This window comes from Lactuca saligna, chromosome 1, assembly GCF_052625555.1.
Source record: "Lactuca saligna cultivar CGN05327 chromosome 1, ASM5262555v1, whole genome shotgun sequence".
Lineage (NCBI taxonomy): Eukaryota > Viridiplantae > Streptophyta > Magnoliopsida > Asterales > Asteraceae > Lactuca > Lactuca saligna.
Genome location: NC_136417.1, coordinates 129,391,473 through 129,417,075, shown reverse-complemented (window position 1 = coordinate 129,417,075; position 25,603 = coordinate 129,391,473). Strand labels below are relative to the sequence as shown.

The following is a 25,603-nucleotide window of genomic DNA, read 5'->3' as shown; positions in this document are numbered from 1 at the left end:
ACACACACACCTCAGCTTTAAATCTGGAGCTTCCGTTCAATTTTTATCTCATCTCTCTCTGTCTCTCTCTCTCTCTCTTCCTCTCTGTCTCTCTCTCTCTCTCTCTCTCTCTCTCTCTCTCTCTATATATATATATATATATATATATATATATATATATATATATATATATATATATATATATAGAGAGAGAGAGAGAGAGAGAGAGAGCTCATTTAAGTGCCTCTTTCCAAATCCTCCACACCATGCCCTCTTCTGCACCTTGCCTTCATCGTCTTTCAGCATACATCTAACTCTCTGAATTATCTCAATGAATGTCGTTGGCCTACTCAGATATTTACAAACAACAATCACAAATTTTGGGAATTGATCAATACGTTATTTAGGGCTATGTATTATTGAATCTGTTGATAATGAATTCAAGAAAATTAACGAGTTAAAGAGCATTGACGAATAAGGGCATACCTGTCACCCACAAGCTTCATGAAGACCTGAAGTATAGTCCCTTAATCATCTCTATCAACAGAAGAGGTTGTAGCATCATGGGGAGACGTTGGCGTCTTCGACTTCAATGGCGACTGAGCATACTGCAAGGTCGTCAGAGGCAGTGAAGTTACGACAATTATTGTGGGAAAACATTGTGATATGGAGGCGAAGAAGCGGAAGAAAAGTCGGGCGTTGTTGGTGGCGTCAGACATAGGATTGGCTCCGATGAAGTTGTTGAAGCCATTAGGGCTTCTTGGTGGGAATGGAGAAGTTGTCATCTTTTTTATGTATGTGTGTGAAAGAGAGAGACAGTTTTTTTGTTTTGTATTTAAAAAATTCTCTAAATAAAAATAAATAAATAAAGTAAAGAAATCCAAAAGTAAAATTAAAAGGGTATAATGGTTTTTTAAGTCGTTTAGGAACTAAAGCCACATCGGTTATTTGATTTTGAACTTTCTTCAAAACTTTTTGCATCGTATCAATAGTTTTTTAAATATCGGACCAATAATTTTATAGTTTTGTCCAAAAATATATTCATTTTTGTACAAACGAAAATTTATTTCGTGCATAATGAAACTAGAAACCACATTAGGAAACGGAAACTACGGCGGCCGCCACACTTGAAACCACCCACCTACCACTTCCACGTCGGATTCTGACCCTTATCACTAGGTTCGTTGTATTAGTCTCCATAACTTCCTCAAACATCAATGGGCAATTTAAGAAATCTGTCGATATTCAGAATCTCATGCTTTATATAAAGGTGCACTCTTCCCACTTCTTCTATATCATTTCTTTCTTTTCAAATCCATCTGTTTTCAACCTCTGATTTTCACGCTAAAAATAAAGAGGATAAAGTGCTGAATGTTTTTGTTTTGTTAAATTGATCGGTGTTTGTGAGATCAAACGGTCACTTAAAATTTGGATGAATGCAAGCTGAATCTGCTCAAAGATGCACGAAACCTGATCAGTTTGTTTAGTTATTACTTATTACCCATTTCTTATCCGTTGTGTTTCTAGATTCGTACGAGTTCGATTATTAATTGTTTTTCACAAAAGAGATAACAATCTGAAAAGTCCGTTGAAATTCATACATTTGACGGTTGAAGTTACGATTGTTCGGGATTGGTTTAGTACGAGCTGAATCTGTTCGGATTTGAACCGAAATCTGATCGGTTCCAATGTATGGTCATGGTGGCTCATCCGATGCGACTGCGAGAGATATGAATTCACTGCTGCATTCCTCTACTTTTAAGCATCCTCCGGATGGTGAGTTTGCGGAGATTAAGGAGTTGATTTCTTCCGATTCTTCTTATTCCGATTACAATCATCATGATGATGAGCATAATCACAATTACAGCGGGAATCAAAATCAAAGCAGACAAATTGAAAGCTCGTTAATGCGTTACCGTTCTGCTCCGAGCTCCTTCTATGCGAGTCTCCTCGACGAAAACGGATGCGATGATTTTCTGGCTCCTGTGGAGACCTCGAATCACACGCCAGAAGAAGGGAGAGAAAGGTCCTTCTCCAGCAATCAGCATCAACAACATGTATTTCAATCGGATTCGCATGATTTTATACAGTACGCATCAAAGATAGATACAAAAGAAGATGGGATTCCGAAGGTAAATCACACGCCGATTTCTACGGTCATGTTCGGTTGTAATTCACATCAAATGCCTCATGTACTACAACCGAGTAACACCTACAATCATCATACTAAAATGGGGAGCTCGTCAACACTTAGAACGATGAATCCAACGACCTCAAATCTCATTAGACAAAGTAGCTCTCCAGCTGGATTTTTGTCCTCCTTGAACGCTGAAACTGGTAATTTTTCAATTTCTTTATTCAATTCATTGTTTATTTCAACTTGCAAACCTTAAAAAAGAAACCACATTTTTTTAATCACTTCTTGTCCTATGAATTATGAAAGCAATAGAGTTTCTGGCTTTCTGCTATCACTATTTAATTAATTATGTTCCTCATTTATTTGCTGTCTTTCTTTCAAAGAAATAAAAATATAGTTTATACTCCCTCCAATGGAATTGATGCATTTAAAAAAAAAAAAAAACATATTATAATGTTTGGAACAGCATCTTTATCATAAAAATGGTTAGTAAGATTTTGAATTAAATGCACATGAGAAAATTTTAAGTCTTCTTGATGGTAAATTTGAGGGTTGCAAGTAAAGATATTAGTTTATTACGATTTGATGAAAGTGATTATATGAGTGCAACATAAACAACGTGGTTTATCGACCTTAATATAAACGAAATTTGGAAAAATATTGCTTAAATGCGGTTTACTTTGCAACCCTTTTGGATCTTAGTAAAACCATTAAGAAGTCAACTAAAAATATAATTGCATAATTTATAAACAAGTTGTTAACTGTTAACATCCTCCATTCATTGTTTACTTATGCATTAAAAATAATTTATAGAAGACCTATAAAATCCAATCACATGGTTTGAATTAATATTCACGAAATTTTATGTTATAACAATTGTATGGTTTCTTTTTCTGGTTGAATATTTGATATAATATTTTTTTAATCTCTAATTTAGTAATTTACATTGATTAATTTGGAGTGGGAAAAGGTTTCAATAGTCCAATGCTTTTAGAGGTGGGGATGCACATGCTTGTGATCCATAATTATGTATTTTTATCACTCTTTCCTATTTAAAAAGTTGTTTTTTTATGAGAAATTAAATATCATTTCGTATTTTTTCTATGTCTTTTTATCCATCTTAAATCATGACATATGTTATATTTGATGGAAATAACAATAATATTTCAATAAACTTATGTAACACATGTCACTAATTAGATAATATATGAGGATATATATATATATATATATATATATATATATATATATATATATATATATATATATATATATATATATATATATATATAAAGGATATTTAATTTCCTTTCTTGTATAATCAATGTCCCTCAAAAACTTTTTCAATTTTTTGTTTAAAAGTAGTTTTTCTTTTAGATCCTAAATGACAGGATGAATAATTAATTGCCAATTTGGCGCAAAGTGAGTGTGTGCAAAGCATATGGAACTATCGGTATTGTGAATATAAGTTGCAATAACACTTTAGGCTAAATGAAATAAAAATGGCAAAATACTTTTATAAATTAGTACATTATAGTATCAAAATATTTTATTATATTACAATATTGTACTTTAAATTCTTTTTAAGATATTGTAATTTGAAAAAACTTCTAAATTATGTTATAGTTTGATATATTTTTTGAAGTACAATATTGTAATAGGAAGAATTGGGAATATAATGATACAAATTCAATAAAGAAATCATGAAAGTACATTGTTATTTCCTGCATTTTTAACATTACAAAGACTAAATAATTTTCAAATTCCATATCAGGTTTCGCGGGAATGTGTGATGTGGAGAAACCAATTTCTTCAAGTAGGTTAAATAATCGTATTAGTTTCTCATCAACTCCATCTTCTTCTCCACAATTCTTGCCACAAATTTTCGAAAACAAGAATGATTCCACATTCAAGAGCTTAAAAAGGACAAGAGATAGTGATTCAATGATGTTTCCAAGCTCGATAACATTGGACATTGAGGTTTAATTTTATTTCATAATTGCTTTAATTTTTATAGTCCCCAACACTTGGTTCCAAGATGGTAGTTTCAATTCCATTGTGATTTGAGACCTCTTGTTGAAACTAGGTTCCTACGTCATCAATTTGATTGGTCACGGTTTACCTGATTTACATCTCACATGTTAAGTCGATCTGCCAGTGATTCCTGGAGACCTGACAATTCGTGTATTCGTATCATGAAAACGTGTCAGCCACGAATTTGACATGATACGATTACACAATAACAAATAAGCTTTATCTTAATTTTTAAGATGTATTCATGTCGTATATTCGTGCCGTGTCGTGTCTCTCACAGATTCGTGTCTTCGTGTCTGAAATTGCCAGGTCTAGCTAGAAGAATAACTTCTTTTGTTGTTTGTAGAATTGGTAATGTGTAATTGCTTAGAATTCCATATTGAGGTGTATGATCTTTGTTTCTTTCAGAATGGATCGTCTAGACATTATTCGCCTAGTTTGGTCCATCATATGAGCTTGCCAAAAACTTCTTCTGAAATGGCAACTGCTGAAAAGTTCTTGCGATTCGAACAAGACTCGACTCCATGCAAGATACGTGCCAAAAGAGGATGTGCCACACACCCACGGAGTATCGCAGAGAGGGTATAAAAAGCTTGTGTAATTATATGTTTTGTTTTAATTTCTGTTCTTAGTTTCTTAATGAAACATTAACACATTTAATTATTAATGTGGACGTACAGGTGAGAAGAACCAGAATAAGCGAGAGAATGAAGAAAATACAATCGCTTTTTCCTACCATGGACAAGGTAATCATTTGGATCTCAAGAATCTATTTTTTTGTAATTAACCTGCTTCATGGGTTGTACTCTAGGCATAAATTATGCATCGGTCATAACGATGAGAACTTACTGTTCCCTTACTGTCGTTTTACAGCAAACAAGCACAGCAGACATGTTAGATTTGGCTGTTCAATATATTAAAGATCTCCAAAAAGAATTGAAGGTCTTAATTTTTTTCATTGCTCAAAATTGTCAAATATACAATTCAAAATCATAGTATCGTATATTTATTCTCACCAATTTCCCTTTGTTTTGCATGTAGAATCTCAGTGATGTTCGGGGAAGGTGTACATGTTCAACTCAAAAATAACAGACAAAAATAGATCCACGGGCTATTGTGAAGCCAGGAGTCTATATTTGATTTTGTCATCTTTTATTTAGGGATTTCATTTTGTTATAGTGTGAGAATAAGCGAATAAGAGGAAAAGTAAGAGGGGATCCATAAAATGGAGGTAAATGTTGTAAATGAATTATAAATTTTTTGTAGACAATGTAGTTTAGGCCTATTAGATGAAACATTCACAAGGCCGGACCAATGTGACGTGAAATGTTACGCCAGTTAGTTGTTTTTTTTTTGGTTTCTCCGTGAAAAACTGTTAATTTAGTTACAAAGCAATTAAAGTTTACAACTTGGTAGTTTTGTTCGGTGACCTCTCCTAAAGACATGTCATCTTGAGGACAATATTGTCTTTCTAGTTCAGTTATAGGAAATAACCTTTGTTTACCAAAAAAAAATTGAATTCAAATGAATACAATGTTGACCGTATAACCCGGATACCTAATTTGGAATTTAATGACATTCCCTTCGTGGGTTTATAATATTCACTTTGTGGGTTAATGGTGTTCCCTTTGCAGAGTTTAATGATGTTTCCTTATTGTGACATTTGGACTTTGGGATGATGAGGATTGAGAATTAGAAGCATAGACATTGTAATTTTATATGATATTTTTACTCAGACAAAATTGCAAAAATGGTTCCGGGGGTTTGTCATTCTCAGTGGGTAAGGTTAAAAAAAAGTTTATTAGCAAAAAAGGTCCCTATTTGATGGTTTTGTTGCGGTTTTGATCCCAACCTCGTTAAGTTTAACAGCATAGTTGTTAACTTTTTTTACCATTTCTACAGTTTTATCTTTTTACCAAACTACAAGGACCAATTATGCAATTTTTCTTTTTTATTTTATTGAATTATTATATATTAATTATTTTAATTGCTTTTTGTTTTTAACTTTTTTCTTATTGTATTATTTTTTTTATTGGATTATTATATATTTATACATATTATTTTTATTATATTATATTTATATATTAATAAATATTACTTTTTTATTATTAATTTTTATTTATTTTTTGAATTTCTTTTTTATTGCATTAATTCTTTTTTATTAGAATATTATATATTAATAAATATTATTTTTAACATATAATATTTAACTATTAGTAAGTGTTGCTTTTTTGGATTATTAAATTCATTAAATTAATTTTTTTTAAATTTTTTTATTTCGTTAATTCTTTTGATTGGATTATTATATATTAATAAATATTAATTTTAATATATTATATTTATATATTAATAAATATTACTTTTATTATTTTTTTAATTGATTTTTTTTAATTTCTTCTTTATTGTATTATTTTTTTTATTGGATTATTATATATTAACAAATATTATTTTTAGCATACAATATTTATCTATTAGTAAGTGTTACTTTATTGGATTATTAATTTTATTTAATTATTGTTTTTTAATTTTTTTATTGCATTAGTTATTTTTATTGGATTATTAATTTAAATTTATTATTTTTATTTATAATAAATAATATTTATTTAATTGTTTTTATTTTATTTTAAATTCTTTCTTTATTGTTTTAAATAAAATTAACAAACACTCCGGGTTAGCTCTTCCATTTGTTGCATTTTACCACCTTGCGTCGTCGAATCATCTCGCTGGAAATCATCGATCATTGACTTCAGTCGGCCATTTTCGACGAAAGCTACACCAGTTAACTACACACATAATGTGAAATAAAACCCTGAAAGTATACTTCTTCCAGCAAACTAGTCATTATAAATACCACCATCGATGACGACAATGTTAGATCGAGGGTTTTCAAACCACCACAGCCACTACACCACTACAGGTGGTGACAAAATTGTAGAACTCGTTATTCGCTACTCATTCGGCCGATCGCGGAGTAGCAAATACTCAGATTTGGTAGTTCGTGTAGAAATATTTTTAAGGAAATTATATATGTCAGTATTATAATATTTGTTAATGTATAATAATCTAATAAAAAAGAATTAACGCAATAAAGAAGAAATTAAAACGGTTTATTTATGGGTTTGAAAACCCTTGCTCTAACATTGTCATCATCGATGTTGGTATCTGTAATGACTGGTTGGCTAGATGAAGTATGCTTTATGAGTTTTAGTTCACATTGTGTGTGTAGTCAACTAGTGTAGTTTTCGTCGAGAATGGCCGACTGTAATCAATGATCGATGATTTCAAGCGAGATGATTCGACGACGCAAGGTGGTAAAATGCAACGAATGGAGGAGCTGACCCGGAGTGTTTGGTATTTTTTTTAAAACAATAAATAAAGAATTTAAAATAAACTAAAAACAATTAAATAAATATTATTTATTATAAATAAAAATAATAAATTTAAATTAATAATCCAATAAAAAGAACTAATGCAATAAAAAAATTAAAAAATAATAATTAAATGAAATTAATAATCCAATAAAGTAACACTTACTAATAGATAAATATTATATGCTGAAAATAATATTTGTTAATATATAATAATCCAATAAAAAGAATTAATACAATAAAGAAGAAATTTAAAAAAAATCAATTAAAAAAATAATGAAAGTAATATTTATTAATATATAAATATAATATATTAAAAATAATATTTATTATCATATAATAATCCAATCAAAAGAATTAACGAAATAAAAAAATTAAGAAAAAAGTTAATTAAATGAATTTAATAATCCAAAAAAGTAACACTTACTAATAGCTAAATATTATATGTTAAAAATAATATTTATTAATATATAATAATCTAATAAAAAAGATTTAATGCAATAAAGAAGAAATTCAAAAAACATAATTAAAAAATGTAATAATAAAAAAGTAATATTTATTAATATATAAATATAATATAATAAAAATAATATGTATTAATATATAATAATCCAATAAAAAATAAAACAATAACAAAAAAGTTAAAAAGAAAAAAGTAATTAAAATAATTAATATATAATAATTCAACAAAATGAAAAAGAAAAATTGTATAATTGGTCCTTGTACTTTGGTAAAAAAATAAAACTGTAGAAATGGTCCCAGGGGTAAATCCATCATTTGCCAAAAGTTAACTGCAATGCTGTTAAACTTAATAAGGTTGGGACCAAAACCGCAACAAAACCATTAAATAAAGATATTTTTTTGCTAATAAATGTTTTTTGGACATACCCACAGAAAATGACAAACCACAGGAACCAATTTTGCAATTTTATCTTTTATTGATGTTTAAATGACGTTTGATATAAACCGTTCAATGACAAATGATAGAAGTATGATGAGTGATGTTGTGCAATGTTACTACTTCCATTGGTGTGTCTTTTACTTTATTTATGATTATATTATTTTTACGAGGGTTTCAAAATATTTGGGGGTGCTCATATGTTCCAAGGGAAGTGCAAGTTTCTTAAACTTCATAGATGTTGAATCTTCCTATTTCGTTAGGCTTTCAAAGCCTACATATTTGCCTATATTATGCATGATTAGAGGAACACGACGGATAATGAAGCTTGGACATTTATAAGGCACATATGCCCACTAGGTTTACTTTAAATTTATGGTTTATGTTTACGTTGTTGCATTCTTGTGATTTCCATAAAGTTTTGATTTCAACTTTGGTATTTATGATTTTGGACCTATTTTTCTGTAAATGATTTTTTTGTATTATAAAAATATTATTTTAAATTGGTTAAAACGTTTAACCCATATAAAAGGGTTTTCATCACTTGAAACGTCCCAAAATTTAAGATCAACAATTTCATTTTTTATAACCATCATCCAAAATGTTTCATAAAAACCATAATAAAATCAGAATATATCAACAATCATCCAGTTACATCAGAGTCGAATAAAAAGTGAAACAATATGGTGTGTGCGATGCGATCCTCCCGAGCTCTTCACTTTCGATCTGGAAGTACCTGAAATATAAACTGAAAACCGTAATCACAAAGCTTAATTAGTTCCCCAAAACACCACATATCATACATATCTAACATACAATGGACCATGTCCAACAACCATTGGTCCCCGCCCGACATCGAGCCCCTTTTGGAACATATCTGTCAATATCATATGATGGCCCCGCCTCATCACATCCATCAGGCCCCTCCCGGTATACATATATGCATATAAACACATACAATAATCACTAAGACAAATATCATAGATGCAAGGGTCACACAGAAAACTAGCATCCTAACCATAACAAATCATAGGCCGACATTGGTGCTTTCGGCTTGCCAAACACAGTAAGAGACTCACATCAAGCTGTCGAATATCTCAAATAAAGGCTCAAACTTCTAATCGCAAAAATCCACATGCTAACCAATCAAATAGAACCCAATTAATTAGTTGGGCCATAAACCAAAGCTAGAATCTAATTCATCAATCCAATTCCTAGGTTAAAAGGTCATTTTACCGTTTCCTCACTTGGCCCAATAGCCAAGGCCCAACCCAATAGATCCAAAAGCCTAAAATCCTAAATGACACCTAAAGCCCATTATGGCCCAATTCAACAAGGCCTAATGTCCAACAATAAACCAAAGTCCATAAATGATCTATAGAAGTTAAGTGTCTAAGCCCAATAAAAAAAGCCCCAAATAAACCAAGCCCACAACTTCATCGTCCCACTGATTAGCATAAGTTTGGCATCCCAGGCACGTAAGCCCTACGTATGCGATTGATCCGAAGATGGGGATCGCACCCAGTATGCTCAACATACTCAGGAGTACGCCCTGCGGATTTACTTGATCCCAATTTCTTGATCAAAACTCTTAATTACATAAGAACTTCACATCTAGTCCTCAAACTAACATCATATTAAGGTCCTAAACCATAAAGCTGAAGACTTTAAGTCTCTGCATGGCTAAAAACACCCCAAAGTCCACTTCTAGGATCTTAACTCAATTTAGAAGAACATCAACCTTGAATGGTTGAGCTAAACCCATCAAGTTATCATTTTTATATACAAGGGACCCCATAAAAGTGTAGATTTATCATCCCAAGTTGCTGGAGTAGTCCATACTCCCAAACAAAGCTTAAAGGACCCACAAAGCCCTAAACTAGATCTAGCATAAGGAACCATCAAGTTAGGAGATTTATACCTCAAATAGCTTGCAAAGTTGATGAAGATCTTGGATATTCAAGCCAAGTCCACCAAAGCCTCTGCACCAAGCTTCACTTCCTTCAAGGGGAACAAAAAGACCACAAAAAATCACACAAAGGCTCATAAACACTCAACGAAGATTAAGGTTTCATTCTTAGGGTTTGGAGAAGTGGAGGCTAACCATAAGATGCATGCAAGGAATCATAAGGTGTTTAAATAAGGTACAAACCCTAAAAATTAGGGTTTGTCCCTACCAAGTGTATGCCCCACGTACTCCCAGCGTACGTAGGCCCCTCTGCGACCATCTTGAGAGGCAGTACACCCTACGTAATCATAGAGTACGCCCAACGTACTTGGCTAGGGACCAATATTGCAAAGATTTTTATATCCTAAGGGCTTAAAGAGGAAAACCTAGAAATGGAGTGTTATAATTTCCCCCACTTAAATCAGACTTCGCCCTCGAAGTCCACTGCCTCAAATAACTCTGGGTAATGCTCCCTCATCTCGTCCTTAGGATCCCACGTCCATTCTGAACCCTTGTGGTGCTGCCAATGTACTTTCACTAAGTCAAAAACCTTGTTCCTCAAGGTTTCGTCTTCCGGTCAAGTGTAACACCCCGTTCTTCAAGTGTTTAATTATGAGTCCCTGGGATTTAAGAGAAAAGTAATTCTGGTCCCTTTCGAGAAATGAGTTTCATCCGAGAAGGTTTCAGGTGGGTGTATGTGTTAGAAGTATTGGGCATCTCGTCACCCTCGTATGAATGTAAAGTTATTTGAGAGTGGGTTTAGATTAGAGGAGTTGCGGTGCCTCGAAGTTGATCATTGTTTATAGTCCTTTGTGGAATAAGAAGGAAAGGGTTCCATGCATGCATGGCATGGATGCATGCTTGTGATTTTGAAGGGTGGCTGGGTACGCCCAGCGTAAGTTGGACGTACACCCAACGTAATGGGATGAAAGGTTGCGGGTAGCCGGGTGAGTACGCCCAGCGTACCAGGGAGGTACGCCCAACGTACTCTCAGAAACCCCAAACCTTATTTTTAGGATCAGCCACTATATAAGGAACATGTTGGTTCACCCCTCAGCCCCCTTATGTTCATCTTCAACCCCAGAGAAACCCTAGATCTCGTATTCTCTCATTTTTGGGTCTGGAAAGCTCTTGTTGGCAAAAGAAGGACTTGAAGGAGAAAAGGGAAGTTGTCAAAGAAGAAGAAGAACGTGTGGAGCTTGTGGATCTGAAGAAATACCACCCTTTGGATCTGGTTTAAGGTATAAAGTTTCTTGCTTGACCTTCTTATGGCATAGATCTATGTATTTTGAAGCTTTGTCTCCATTCTTGTCCCAAAAGTCCCCACCTTGTTGTATAGCTCGATTTGGTCAAGATTATCTGTCCTTTCAGACCTTTGCAGAGGTCTTGAGTGATAAAAATGAGGTCCCAAGGGCTATAGTTATTCCATGTATGAGTTATATAGGTCTTAATGGATTAAGACCTTGGATTAAGAGCTTAAGGATGTCCCAAGTGATAAAGTCAGAGACTTTATGATTTCTAATCATATTTGGCCTATGGATCTGAAGTGTGGGCTTAAGAGCTTAAGCCATTAAGTTGTTAAAAAGGACTTACTGGATCTCGCAGTTATGCCCTGCGTAACCTTCGAGTACGCCCCGCGTAGCGGGCCAGTGCCCCGTTTTATGTTGGCGATCATTGCAGTACGCCCCGCGTACCAAGGAGAGTACGCCCAACGTACTCCTCCTGTGGACTTTCTTTTGGGCTTTTGTGTTGGGCCATTTGTGGGTGTTGGTGTTTGGGCCAACTCTGGAAAGTATGAATAGAGTATTTTGGGCCCAATTAGTATTATGGATATTGGATCTAGGCCCATTTGGTGAGGTGGGCCCAATTTGGTAAATTGGGCCAATGATGGACTTTGTGTGAGACTTGGACTTTGGTCTTGGTCCGATAAGTGGGAGTATGTTTGACCTAATGCTTATGCTTGTTATGTTGGTTAGTTCGGGATTTGCGGTGAGTTGGTGGTTCGGGAGTCTGCTTCTTCTGTTTAGAGTATCGGCATTCGCGAGGTGAGTTATCCTCACTATATCGACAGGGTCTAAGGTACCAAGGCCGACCCTTTAGTTGGATTGAGATTCGGATATGGTTATTATGTTATTGGTTGATATGTCTTCATCCTGGTAGCTAGGATGGTATATGCTAGAGACCTGGTTAAGGTCGGTTTCCCGATATGTAGAATGATGCTATGCTAGTGATCGGTTAGGTCGGTAACCTGGTTAGGGTAATGATATGTTATGTGATCTGCTTGATCGGTTTGTTGACTATGACTGTTATAAGATTGTATGTTATGTGCACATGTTTGTTTGGACTGGAGATGGGTTGAGGCGGGTCTTGCTTTGTGCTGTAGGCCAAGATACCCAGGGCGGATCGGTTGATCCGAAGGCCCAGCGAGCGGTGCGGATAGGCTGTAGGCCCCACGAGGGCAGACCAGACGTGCCAAGGCTCTGAGAGTGGACTAGGCCGACTGAAGGCCAGATACGGGCGGACCAGTCATACTGTAGACTCAGAGAGTGGACTAGGTGGGTTGAAGGCCCGGTGCGGGCGGACCAACCACACTGTAGACTCGAAGGACATGACTAGACTCGGAGGGTGGATCCGGTGGACTGAAGGCCCGATACGGCGGACCAGTCACACAGTAAACCCAATATGCATGAGTGTTCTATGTTCTGTTATGTTATGTATGCCTTTTATGTTATGGGCTGGAAGGCAATATGTTATGGGCCGGAAGGCAATATGTTTTGGACCAGAAGGTCGTGGCCTGGAAGGGCGTATATGTGGTTGGTATTTTGGGGGTATCTCACTAAGCTTTCGGGCTTACAGTTGTGGTTTAATGTTTTTCAGGTTCTTTAGGAGACTGTGGCAAGGCAAAGGCGTGATCGTACCGTTCCTCGCATTTATGTTTTATGAAATGGACCTGGAAATACTCTGATAAATAATGTATTGAAAACCTTTTTGTAATAATGTTATTAAAATGAATTGTTTTGAAAAGTTTAAATTATGTTGAAATTTTATGGTCGTTACAAGTTGGTATCAGAGCCTTGGTTTGAGTGAATTTGAGGAACACTCGTGTGACTCCAGTCTCAACTCGAGGAGGGTTTTAAAAAGAGAAATTAAAATGGTTTTCAAATTAAGTAAAAGGAGGATGCGGAGGTACGATCAGCCGGAGCCAGTAAGTAACCCCAAATTAACATTCATGATAATTGTTTTATTGAGCTTGATAGAACAGCATGCTAGTGTTAGGCTAGGGATCTTCAGGATTTCATGATAATGTTGCCTGTTTTATGATGCCTGCTAGCCTAGGGTTTTTCCTCTGATAAGATATCCAGTGTTCCTCTAGGAGTGAGGATCGAGCGCTTACTATGTATATTTGTCACTAGGGTGTTGTGGTAGTACTTCATACAAATATGGGTAGGTGTGGAAGGTAGTATGGGCCCGTACTACTGAAAGCACAGGACCCATACGCGTATCACGGAAACCATGACCTCTAGGGTTGGGTTGAGAGTTGGTTCCCAGGTTGGTGGGAAGTGTCTGAGGTTTTGTGGTTTATTTTCAGTATGGAGATTCCGAGTCATGCTGGGAGTGGATCCGGGTCAGGATCGGGTCCAGGAGAAGGAGTTGCGGATGGGTCGGTACCGCCCAAGGTTATCGGTCAGATGAGTACGCACGAGTTGGATGCGAGGATTCGTGAGGTCCTGCATGATGAGGTTGCTGCCTTGTTCCGGGCCGAGCTGCCGGAACTGTTTGGGTCGATCAAGACCGCCATGGTGGAGTATTTTGATTTGCGCTATGCGACTCTCCCGGAGACGGTTGCCACGGCGGCTACAACAGCTGTAGCAGCGGCAGGGGGAGGAGCTAGTAGAGGTTTTCAATATCGGGACTTCGGTAATATGAAGCCTCCCACCTTTGATGGAGTTTAGGATCCGATCGTTGCTATGAGATGGTTATCAGACGTGGAGGGGTGTTTCTTCACGTGTTCATGCCCTACTGATCAGAGGGTGAGGTGTGCTCTGAACCTGTTAAGGCTCGGGGCAAAGGATTGATGGAGATTGACCACGGAGTCATACTCGGATGCGCAGAGGGCTGCGATTTCATGGGATCAGTTCAGAGAGATGTTCAGCACTCGTTATGTTCCGCAGGTCGAGAGGGAGAGGTTGGCTCAGGAGTTCCTTGAGCTGAAGGAGGATTCGGAGTCGTTGACGGAAATCACCAGGATGTTTACTGAGAGGGCGAGGTTTTGCCCTGAGTTCGCTTCGGAACAGGCTCAGATATCCCGATATCTGAGTATGCAAAAGAGAGACATCAGACAGTTTGTGTCCGTGCAGAGGTGCGAGACCTTGTTGGAGTTGCAGGAGGCCGCCAGGCGGCGTGAGATAGAGATTGTGTTGCAGTTGCGTGAGCTGAGGCAAGCTCCGGTTCAGTAGCAGCCGGCGACGAAACGGTCTAAGACCGTTGATTCCAGGATGGGAGATCAGGGCAGCCACGTTTGTGGAAAGTGTAGGAGGGGTCACGCCGGAGTTTGTCGGTCCAGTGGTGCATGCCGCAAGTGCAGAAAGGAGGGGCACTATGCGAGGGATTGTCGGCAGTCAGTGCCGATTCGGGATTTGAGGATATGTTATCAGTGTCATTAGGTTGGACACTTGAGGGTCAACTGTCCACAGCTTGCTGCAGGACCGGTGCAGGCTCCAGCACCGGCCACGTTGAGGATCACGGGTTGAGGTCAGAGTGGAGCGGAGCCCCCAAGGGCTTAGGGTCGTGCTTTTCAGCTTGCAGCGGAGGAGGTTAGAGCAGTGTCGGATGCAGCTGCGGGTATGTTTCTCCCTTGTTGTCTTGTTTATTTATGATTATTATGGAGTATCGTTTATCTGTTAGTCTCGTTGGGTGGTTTTCGTTTTGGTATTCGTTGTTCCTTGAAGGTTTAATATGGTTATGGATTGGTGTTTTGGGCTATCCTTGGTTATCATTCGTGAGGGTTATTAGTGGAGATGCAGTGTTGGTTTGAATGTCGGGTCGCATCTGCAGTCTGAGGAGTGGCTAATTGAAGATTGGGTTCCTTTCGAGCGGGTTGATCGGTGTGGAAATGTGTTTTTGAGAAGGTTGCTAGTGCTAGTGGGAATCAGTCTGCGTGTAAGCATTGGGGTTTGTGCAAGGTTATTTTGGGAGGTCAGTGATAGCGACCGGTGGTTGATAGCTAGTGCGCTAAGTGGGGGGAGAATTGGAAATTCTCCGGATGATCGATAGACTTGAGAGGTTGTTTAGTTGCTTGGGTTTCGGCGGTATTTCTTTCAGCCGAGAGCAGGCTGGTGTGGGTGAGTAGCAAGCGTACCGGGCGGATTACAAACCTATGGCATTGATTGTGTAGGGCCTAGGATCAGGCTGGGATCGAGTATGTATGATGGAGATAGTGTTCGGAACCCCTAGAGGGCTAGAACAGAATGCTCGGGAGGATTTCCCGGAGAGATAACTCAGAATGATGAATGCTAGTTAAGCGGTCCAGATAGACTTAAGGCCGGTAGGCATACCAGTCAGGCCGAAGGCTCGGGGAACGGTCCAGCCAGACTAAAGGTCCTGGAGGGCGGCCCGGATTGGCTGAAGGTTTTGAGAGTGGTCCAGATTGACTGAAGACCTGGTGAGGTGGCCCAGTCATGCTGAAGACTCTGCAGGTATGATTCGGATCGGTTCGAGGAAATGTGTTGGGTATGTTGTGTCGTGTTAGCATTAGAAGGTCTGGCCCCGGGTATTGATTGTGAGAAGTGGAGTTGGTGCATGGACTCGAGAGTCGTTGCGAGCAAGTTTAGGACATGTATGTCTCATGGTTAGCGGTCATGCTAAGCGAATGTAAATCCATGGAAGTGGAAGCAATAGCGCAGGTTTGCGATGGGAGTGGCCCAATTATGGACATTGAGCAGCGAGATTTCGGCAGTGGTATGGAGCACATCCGGGTTGGATGGTTGCTGAGGCTCGGCAGAAATGCATGGATGGAATTTCGGAATTTCAGATAGATTTGTTTTTGTGGTAAAAATGCATCCGGAAGGGTGTTTGGAAGTATCAGCAGTGTATCGGGGTTTTCTTAACCCGAGGACACTAGAGCCAGTTTCTTGCGGTTATGAGATTGCGATGGAGAACTCGTGGGAGTTGCTCTAGGGCTGAAGCTCGTTTCTTTCGGTCGGAAAGAAAGGTAATTTGGGTTTCGGATCTCGATGGTCGAGTCTTGGGAAGCCTGGTCCGGTGGCTGCCAGGCGGAGCATTGTAGGGATAGTTTCGGAATAGAGTTGTCGCAGGCTTCGAGGACGAAGCCTAATTTAAGTGGGGGAGAATTGTAACACCCCATTCTTCAAGTGTTTAATTATGAGTCCCTGGGATTTAAGAGAATGGTAATTCTGGTCCCTTTCGAGAAATGAGTTTCATCCAAGAAGATTTTGGGTGGGTGTATGTGTTAGAAGTATTGGGCTTCTCGTCACCCTCATATGAATGTAAAGTTATTTGAGAGTGGGTTTAGATTAGAGGAGTTGCGGTGCCTCAAAATTGATTATTGATTATAGTCCTTTGTGGAATAAGAAGGAAAGGGTTCCATGCATGCATGGCATGCATGCATGCTTGTGATTTTGAAGGGTGGTTGGGTACGCCCAGCGTAAGCTGGACGTACACCCAGCATAATGGGACGAAAGGTTGCGGGTAGCCAGGGGAATACGCCCAGCGTACCAGGGAGGTACGCCCAACGTACTCTCAGAAACCCCAAACCCTATTCTTAGGGTCAGCCACTATATAAGGAACATGTTGGTTCACCCCTCAGCCCCCTTATGCTCATCTTCAACCCTAGAGAAACCCTAGATCTCGTATTCTCTCATTTTTGGGTGTGGAAAGCTCTTGTTGGCAAAAGAAGGACTTGAAGGAGAAAAGGGAAGTTGTCAAAGAAGAAGAAGAACGTGTGGAGCTTGTGGATCTGAAGAAATACCACCCTTTGGAGCTGGTTTAAGGTATAAAGTTTCTTGCTTGACCTTCTTATGGCATAGATCTATGTATTTTGAAGCTTTGTCTCCATTCTTGTCCCAAAAGTCCCCACCTTGTTGTATAGCTCGATTTGGTCAAGATTATCTATCCTGTTAGACCTTTGGAGAGGTCTTGAGTGATAAAAATGAGGTCCCAAGGGCTATAGTTATTCCATGTATGAGTTATATAGGTCTTAATGGATGAAGACCTTGGATTAAGAGCTTAAGGACGTCCCAAGTGATAAAGTCTGAGACTTTGTGATTTCTAATCATATTTGGCCTATGGATCTGAAGTGTGGGCTTAAGAGCTTAAGCCATTAAGTTGTTAAAAAGGACTTATTGGATCTCGCAGTTACGCCCCCCGTAGCGGGCCAGTGCCCCGTTCTATGTTGGCGATCATTGCAGTACGCCCCACGTACCAAGGAGAGTACGCCCAGCGTACTCCTCCTGTGGACTTTCTTTTGGGCTTTTGTGTTGGGCCATTTGTGGGTGTTGGTGTTTGGGCCAAGTCTGGAAAGTATGAATAGAGTATTTTGGGCCTAATTAATATTATGGATATTGGATATATGCCCATTTGGTGAGGTGGGCCCAATTTGGTAAATTGGGCCAATGATGGACTTTGTGTGAGACTTGGACTTTGGTCTTGGTCCGATAAGTGGGAGTATGTTTGACCTAATGCTTATGCTTGTTATGTTGGTTAGTTCGGGATTTGCGGTGAGTTGGTGGTTCGGGAGTCTGCTTCTTCAGTTCAGCGTATCGGCATTTGCGAGGTGAGTTATCCTCACTATATCGACAGGGTCTAAGGCACCAAGGCCGGCCCTTTAGTTGGATTGAGATTCGGATATGGTTATTATGTTATTGGTTGATATGTCTGCATCCTGGTAGCTAGGATGGTATATGCTAGAGACCTGGTAAAGGTCGGTTTCCCGATATGTAGAATGATACTATGCTAGTGATCGGTTAGGTCGGTAACCTGGTTAGGGTAATGATATGTTATGTGATATGCTTGATTGGTTTGTTGACTATGACTGTTATAAGATTGTATGTTATGTGCGCATGTTTGTTTGGACTGGAGATGGGTTGAGGCGGGTCTTGCTTTATGCTGTAGGCCAAGATACCCAAGGTGGACCGGTTGATCCGAAGGCCCAGCGAGCGGTCCGGATAGGCTGTAGGCCCCACGAGGGCGGACCAGATGTGCCGAGGCTCGGAGAGTGGACCAGGCCGACTAAAGGCCCGTTGCGGGCGGACCAGTCATACTGTAGACTCAGAGAGTGGACTAGGTGGGTTGAAGGCCCAGTGCGGGCAGATCAACCACACTGTAGACTCGAAGGACATGACTAGACTCGGAGGGTGGATCCGGTGGACTGAAGGCCCGATACGGCAGACCAATCACACAGTAAACCCAATGTGCATGACTGTTCTATGTTCTGTTATGTTATGTATGCTTTTTATGTTACGGGCCAGAAGGCAATATGTTATGGGCCGGAAGGCAATATGTTATAGGCCGGAAGGCAATATGTTTTGGACCGGAAGGTCGTGGCCTAGAAGGGCGTATATGTGGTTGGTATTTTGGGGGTATCTCACTAAGCTTTCGGGCTTACAGTTGTGGTTTAATGTTTTTCAGGTTCTTCAAGAGACTGTGGGATGATAAAGGCAAGATCGTACCGTTCCTCGCGTTTATGTTTTATGAAATGGACCTGGGAATACTCTTCTAAATAATGTATTGAAAACCTTTTTGTAATAATGTTATTAAAACGAATTGTTTTGAAAAGTTTAAATTATGTTGAAATTTTATGGTCGTTACATCAAGGATCCCCTTCAGTCTCTCAATATAATTTATGCGGTCATCCACCAGAATATCCTCCAATGGAACCGCAGTGGATCATCAACCAAACATTTCCGCAGCTAAGGGACATAAGACGTGCTATGAATCTGGCTAAGCTTCTCGAGAAGATCCAAGCGATAAGAAACCCGACTTACTCGAACCAAAACCTTGAAAGGACCGATGTACCTCAGGCCTAACTTTCCCTTCTTCCTAAATTGGATGACACCTTTCTAAGGCGACGCCTATAGGAGAACCATATCCCTAACCTAGAACTCTAGATTTGATCAACATTTGTCGGCATAGCTCTTCTGCTAACTCTGGGCTATCTAAAGTTTACCACGAACCTATTGAATCAACTTAGTAGTCTTGAGTACCACTTCAATACTCCCCATGACTAACTGACCGACCTCACCCCAACATATTGGGGTCCTACAATTCCTCCCATAGAGCATCTCAAAATGAGATCGATCGATGTTGGTGTGATAACTATTGTTATACGAAAACTCCGCCAAAGGGGGATGCGTATCCCAACTCCTACCGAAATCCAATACATACAGGAGAAGCATATCCTCCAAAGGCTGGATAGTTCACTCACTTTGTCCGTCTGTTTCCAGGTGGAAAGCCGTGATGAAATATAGACGAGTATCCATCTCCTCGTGAAACCTTTTCTAAAACATAGAAGTAAACGGGGACAGTTGTTCTATATATTTTGATATTGAAAAGAATATTTTTGTAGTTGTGTGACAATACTACAGAGAAAGCGGCGCTTTCGTGTAACATGCTATGGTCTCAACGCCCTTACGCGAACATGTTTGTCTGAAACCACATAAATCAGCACCCCATGCAGTGCAAAAACCTCCCTGATGTATATATCAGCCAACTTCTCTGTAGAGATACACTCATTAATCAGAATAAAATGTACGCACTTAGTAAATCAATCCACGATGACCCAAATTGAATCCACTTCGTGTGTTGTCCGAGGTAGCTTTGTGATGAAATCCACAGTAATCGTTTCCCATTTCCAAATAGGAATGTCTAACTGCTGCATCTTTTCCATGAGGGTACTAATGTTCGGTCTTGACTTTACTGCAAGTCAAGCTCCTCTCTACATACCAAGCTACATCCCGCCTCATATAGGGCCACTAATAACTAGGACGGAGATATTTGTACATTTTTGTTGCTCCGGGATGAATAAAGAACATCGACTTGTGCGGCCCCTCCTTTAAAACCTGTCATGCACCACCCCAGTACAGAACCCATACCCTCCAATGAAGGGTCAATAAACCCCGAATATCATAATAGAAGGAAGCCACCTGACCCCTCACTCTTTTGGTGCTTTTCCTTCATAGTCTTAGCTTGAGCCTCAGGATCTGCTCCAAGAGTGAAGTAATCACTGTCATCCTCAAGCACACACCCCTGATCGGAACTGCCTTGCGACTGAGAGCACCAGCCACCATATTGGCTTTCTCTGGTTGATAAAGCATCTCACAATCATAATCCTTCACCACGTCTAACCACCTATGTTGCCTCATGTTCAAATTCGGTTGATCCATCAAATACCTCATGCTCTTGTGATCCTTGTAGATAATATAACGGACCCCATAGATGTAATGTCGCCATATCTTGAGGGGGAACATCACAAGCCCAATGCCAAATCATACACAAGGTAGTTCGCCTCATGAGGCTTCAGCAACCTCAAAGCGTAAGCAATAATGGGACCCTTCTACATCAGAATTGCACCCAAACATGTGATCGGCGTATCACAATAAACTACAAAATCCTCAAGAACCTACGATAGGGTTAGAATCGGTGCCTAACAAAATCTCTATCTCAGGGTCTAAAAACTCGTATGTTGCTCTGCCCCCAGTGAAAAGTGTGACAGCCCGAAAATTCTTTCTTTGTAAGCCCATCCAGTCAACTCGACTGAGTTTTAGATTCGTTTCTGCTATCATTTAGCCTTGTTTAGAGTTCGTTCAAAGCTTCAAAGCTTAATACATTCAAGCATTAGGTATAGGGTCGAGTTGCGTACACTTCTAAACCAACAAACAAGCCATACACTCCATTTGAGGGAGTGTACGGCCGTACACATGAGTTTACGGTCGTACACCCATGTTAGGTTCTACACCCCCCTCCATAGGAGTGTTATCCTTCATTTTCCTTCATTCTTGCACTTCCACCTCAAGAACACTTGATTTCTCTCTCAACTACCATCTGATTTTCATCCTTGATCTTCAAAAGTTGTAAGTGTTCTTCCCTTGATTTGTTGTTATACTTCATCTCCTAGTTACACCCTTTGATTCATCCATGAAAACATCTCTTTTGACTAGATCTTCAAATCTCACCAAGAACAACAAGAACACACACTTGTTCTTGGTGATTACGAAACCGTTTGAGCCTCCAAATCATAAGTAATCTTCCCTATGCTTAAGTACATGTTAGAACACTAGATTAACACCTTGAAAATGCCCAAAACTTATGAACATGAGGTGTATACGGTCGTACACCCATGTATGGCCATACACTCCTCAAAACACCCTTAAAGGTGCTTCAAAGTGCATTCCTATCTTCAATACTTGAGGAGAAATTGTTCCACAAGCATTTCTACCCTTGGAAAAAGTTTTTGTGTACTTGTTACCATGAGTGTATGGCCGTACACTCCCAGGCCATACACGCATGGCCGTACACGTTCCATATTGACCGTACACTCCCCTTAGTTGAATTATATGTGATTCCAACACTTGGTCCAAGTGTTTCCTAGTCCCGTACGTTGTTTCCTTGCATTTGGTTATTCCTAAGCACTATATTTATGTCATTATATGCCATTATATGTCATTTAGGACTCCTTTAGTCTCGGGACTTCATTCTTGGAACTTCTCATCCTTACACGCGTATTTGTTCGAATCACCCACATCAGGTGAGTTCATACCTCGTAATGAATCTTTTAACTATTGTAAATTCTTTTAAGGGGGGGGGGGGGGGGGGAATACAAGTTGAACACACTGTTAATTATGTAAATATTTGTTATAAACATCTTTCAAAAGATTTCTTATGTCTTTTATAAGTGATAAAAACATTTCAAAAACTCTTTTAAAGTTATGTTACTTTTAAGTTTAACAAAACTCCATTTTTAAAAGTACCAGCATAACTTAGTAGATAAATGAGTCTATTCAATAACAGTTTAAGTAAAACACTAGTAAACTATAAGGGGTATTGTTTAGAGGTTCAGTTCATGCTAGATACAATACACGATAACAGGAAGAATATACTTAGATACTATAATAGAACGAACATACTAAGATGCTATAGCATGGAACAATTATAGGATCTAATTATACCAATGAACCACTAACTCATTGTTCTAAACAAAAGGTAATAGTTAAATTGGGTATACATGATCACATAACTTTAATGAGGTTTACACGGCCTAGCAACTAGTTTGCGAAAGTCGCGTTTGGTTCCAAAATCTCTTGACAGGGAGAGCATATAGTATGGGTACTAGCCTTCACATTATGACCTTAATAAAAAAAACATGTTTTAAAGGAAATTAGTACGCCAGGATGTCAATTTAGAAGACAACTGATTACTTTCACTTGCCCATTACTTTCATAAAGTGACAGTTCCACTTGAAAGTTAATGCAAACTATTTTCGAGTCAAGATAGTATAAACTAGGGAAAACTTACATTTTACAAATGACAATCAGAACAGTCGGGTCTAGTACATTCAGTAGAAAGGGACCATAATGCTATCCTTATGATTCCTTAATGTATACATCAAAGGATATATACTAATAGGATCCGACAAGTAATAGGATGTGTGCTTTCCGTGTCACTTCATGTTCCTTGTTTGGTTGTGGGCTTAGAGCGGATTCACCCAACCTATTATCCATTCGATCTTAGTTATATATAGGTTTCGTATACATTAAGTCATCATAAGGGGTACCAGGTATGGGTCAGGTCATAGGACACTAATTCAATGCACAGTTTTCTAGTACAAAACATACCTTTCAAATCAGATCTTTTGGTATACAAAACTAGAAACTTACCTGTAAAAGGTTTAATCCATTTTATTAAACCAATATAACTTAAAGGACCTTAGGTGATTAATTCTATAATACCTTAGTTTATACATCATGGTTATATATAATTAATACCCGAGATGTGTGTCTTCCACCTCATTTCCTGTTCCTTGTTTGGTTGTGGGCTTAGGGTAGATTCACACAATTAACTATCTATTCGATATTAGATTATATATAGCTAGTGTAAACTAAGTGACTATAGAAGGAACCACTGTGGTTACTATTTTTATTATAAGAAATAAGGGTTTTCTTAAAGGATCTTTTCATCAAATATAAAGGAACTATGACAGTTAACTCCGTGAGTACCAAGTGATTACACCAGGGCTATATACAACAAGGATCTAACAACCAATGGGATGTGTGTCATCCTCCTCATTCCCTGTTCCTTCTTTGGTTTTGGGCTTAGGGTAGATACCCACAATCGATTGTTTGTTTACTCTGAGTTTTATATAACTTGTATCCATTTAGTACTCATAGAAAGGATTGTAGAGTCATTTTTATTTATCTTTCAACAAAGCAGGAAATATAGGACTTTCTGGAGGAACATGCGAACTTTTCTAAACAAAACTTACAACAATTTACTAAGATTTCTACAACTTACTTACATCACTAAAATCTTATAAACTCACCAGCATAATTTCTAATCAACTCTTTCAAAATAACTTGTATTCTCAGGAAACTAGTAGACAGGTACCCACACTGGGAATTCAGAAGATGGAGCATAATAGCTCCAAGTCTTGTTTTGTTATTTACATATGTATTCTATGTTTTGTGAACACACACTTTGTAAACACTTTCTATCTAATGAAATGGTTGTTTATTACTTTTATTACTATGATGCATGTCTTGTGATACTAAACATGACGTCCTCCGCCCACAAACGTTTCCACCATTCCAGTTTTGGGGTGTGACATATTGGTATCAGAGCATTGTTTATAGTGAACTAAGTATATCAACCGATAAAAGATATACAACTATAAATACAATGGGGCTTAAGTGCTCTGGATAATAATATATTTTAAAAATATAACAATAAGTTATAAAAATATACCTACTTTCTTATACAAGTGTACATACTAGAACAAGTATCACATGAAGAACAGAACACAAGTATTTAAAGGTTGAATAATGCGGTCAAACTTGGGTAGTTATGTAATCGTATCTAGGATCAATATAGCCTGATCAACTATATTCATTTGAGATAAGTTCAACACGTTGTTGGGAGTGATGTGGTGTTGCAACGGTGTTAAAACTTACCTAACTCTAAACAAGGGATCTCTAGATCAGAACATGAAAGTTAGAATACTATAGGAGTATTCTATGACACTATAACACAACAACAAGTTTGAAACATACTAAGTACATTACATTAAAATACTATAGGAGTATTTTAGGCACTATATAAATAACTTATGTGATAACTTAAAAGACCCTTATGGATAGGTCTATAATCTTACAATGTATACTCCCAAGGTTTTATATAATTGAGATTTTATAGACTTAGAATTTGTGATCTACGCTTTACTACATGTTCCTTGTTTGGTTGTGGTTTTGGAGTAGAATCACTTATTTGAAGGCCTATTTAATCCTAAATTATATACAACTTGTATACATTGTACAATTATAAGAGGACTCTGTAAGGATCACCCCATAAAGTTACCCTAAATCTCAAAGATTCTTTAGACACTCCCATTCTCGCATGGCAAACCCAGATATATGTAACCACTTCCTCATAGTAGCCAGCAGAAGAGTCAAGGAGGAACAAGAGCAAGATCATGAGAGGTTTTCGAAGAAGGATCAATCGAAGTAACCTGTGACATCCCGGAATATCAAGAGTAGAATTGAAGGGCTAAGAGTGTAAATTTGAAGGGCAACTCGGCGAGTATGGTCGCGATTTTGGTCTCGTGTTAAGTGGCCAACTCGGCGAGTCGGCAGCTGGACTCGACGAGTTGGTGCTGGGTGGAGAAAACCCTAATTTCGGAGGATGAGCCCTATATAAAGGACATTATGCCCTCTTCCTAGTCTCCTTACCTTCCCTTGAGACCATAAAACCCTAGAAAGCGCGAGTGTGAAGCATTGGAGTGCATTTGAACCTTGGAAAAGAGATTTGAAGGAAGATCTTGGGGAGTTAGGAGGCTTGGAGCAAGGGGCTTTGCTTGGATTCGGATTTCATTGTTGTTGGGGCTTCCTTTTGAGGTATAATCTCGTTCTTGGGCTGTTATTCTTCTAGATTCACGATTCTTGGAATGTGTGGGAGGCTTAGCTTGTGGTATCTTGAGTTTGAAGAACAGATCTGAGGTTGCTACCTCATATCTG

The 25,603-nt window shown here is 38.3% G+C and overlaps 1 protein-coding gene across 1 annotated transcript; it reads left to right on the top strand.

The window, feature by feature from the left end:
- Positions 1–1,056: 1,056 nt before the first annotated feature.
- On the top strand, positions 1,057–5,501 carry LOC145044411 (transcription factor bHLH130-like). The gene is made up of 7 exons (XM_078993197.1): positions 1,057–1,249; positions 1,507–2,316; positions 3,891–4,096; positions 4,559–4,732; positions 4,831–4,896; positions 5,024–5,092; positions 5,192–5,501. Exons 2-7 carry the CDS (start codon positions 1,668–1,670, stop codon positions 5,237–5,239), a joined length of 1,212 nt encoding a protein of 403 aa, XP_078849323.1. The 5' UTR covers positions 1,057–1,249; positions 1,507–1,667; the 3' UTR covers positions 5,240–5,501.
- The last annotated feature ends 20,102 nt before the right edge of the window (positions 5,502–25,603 follow it).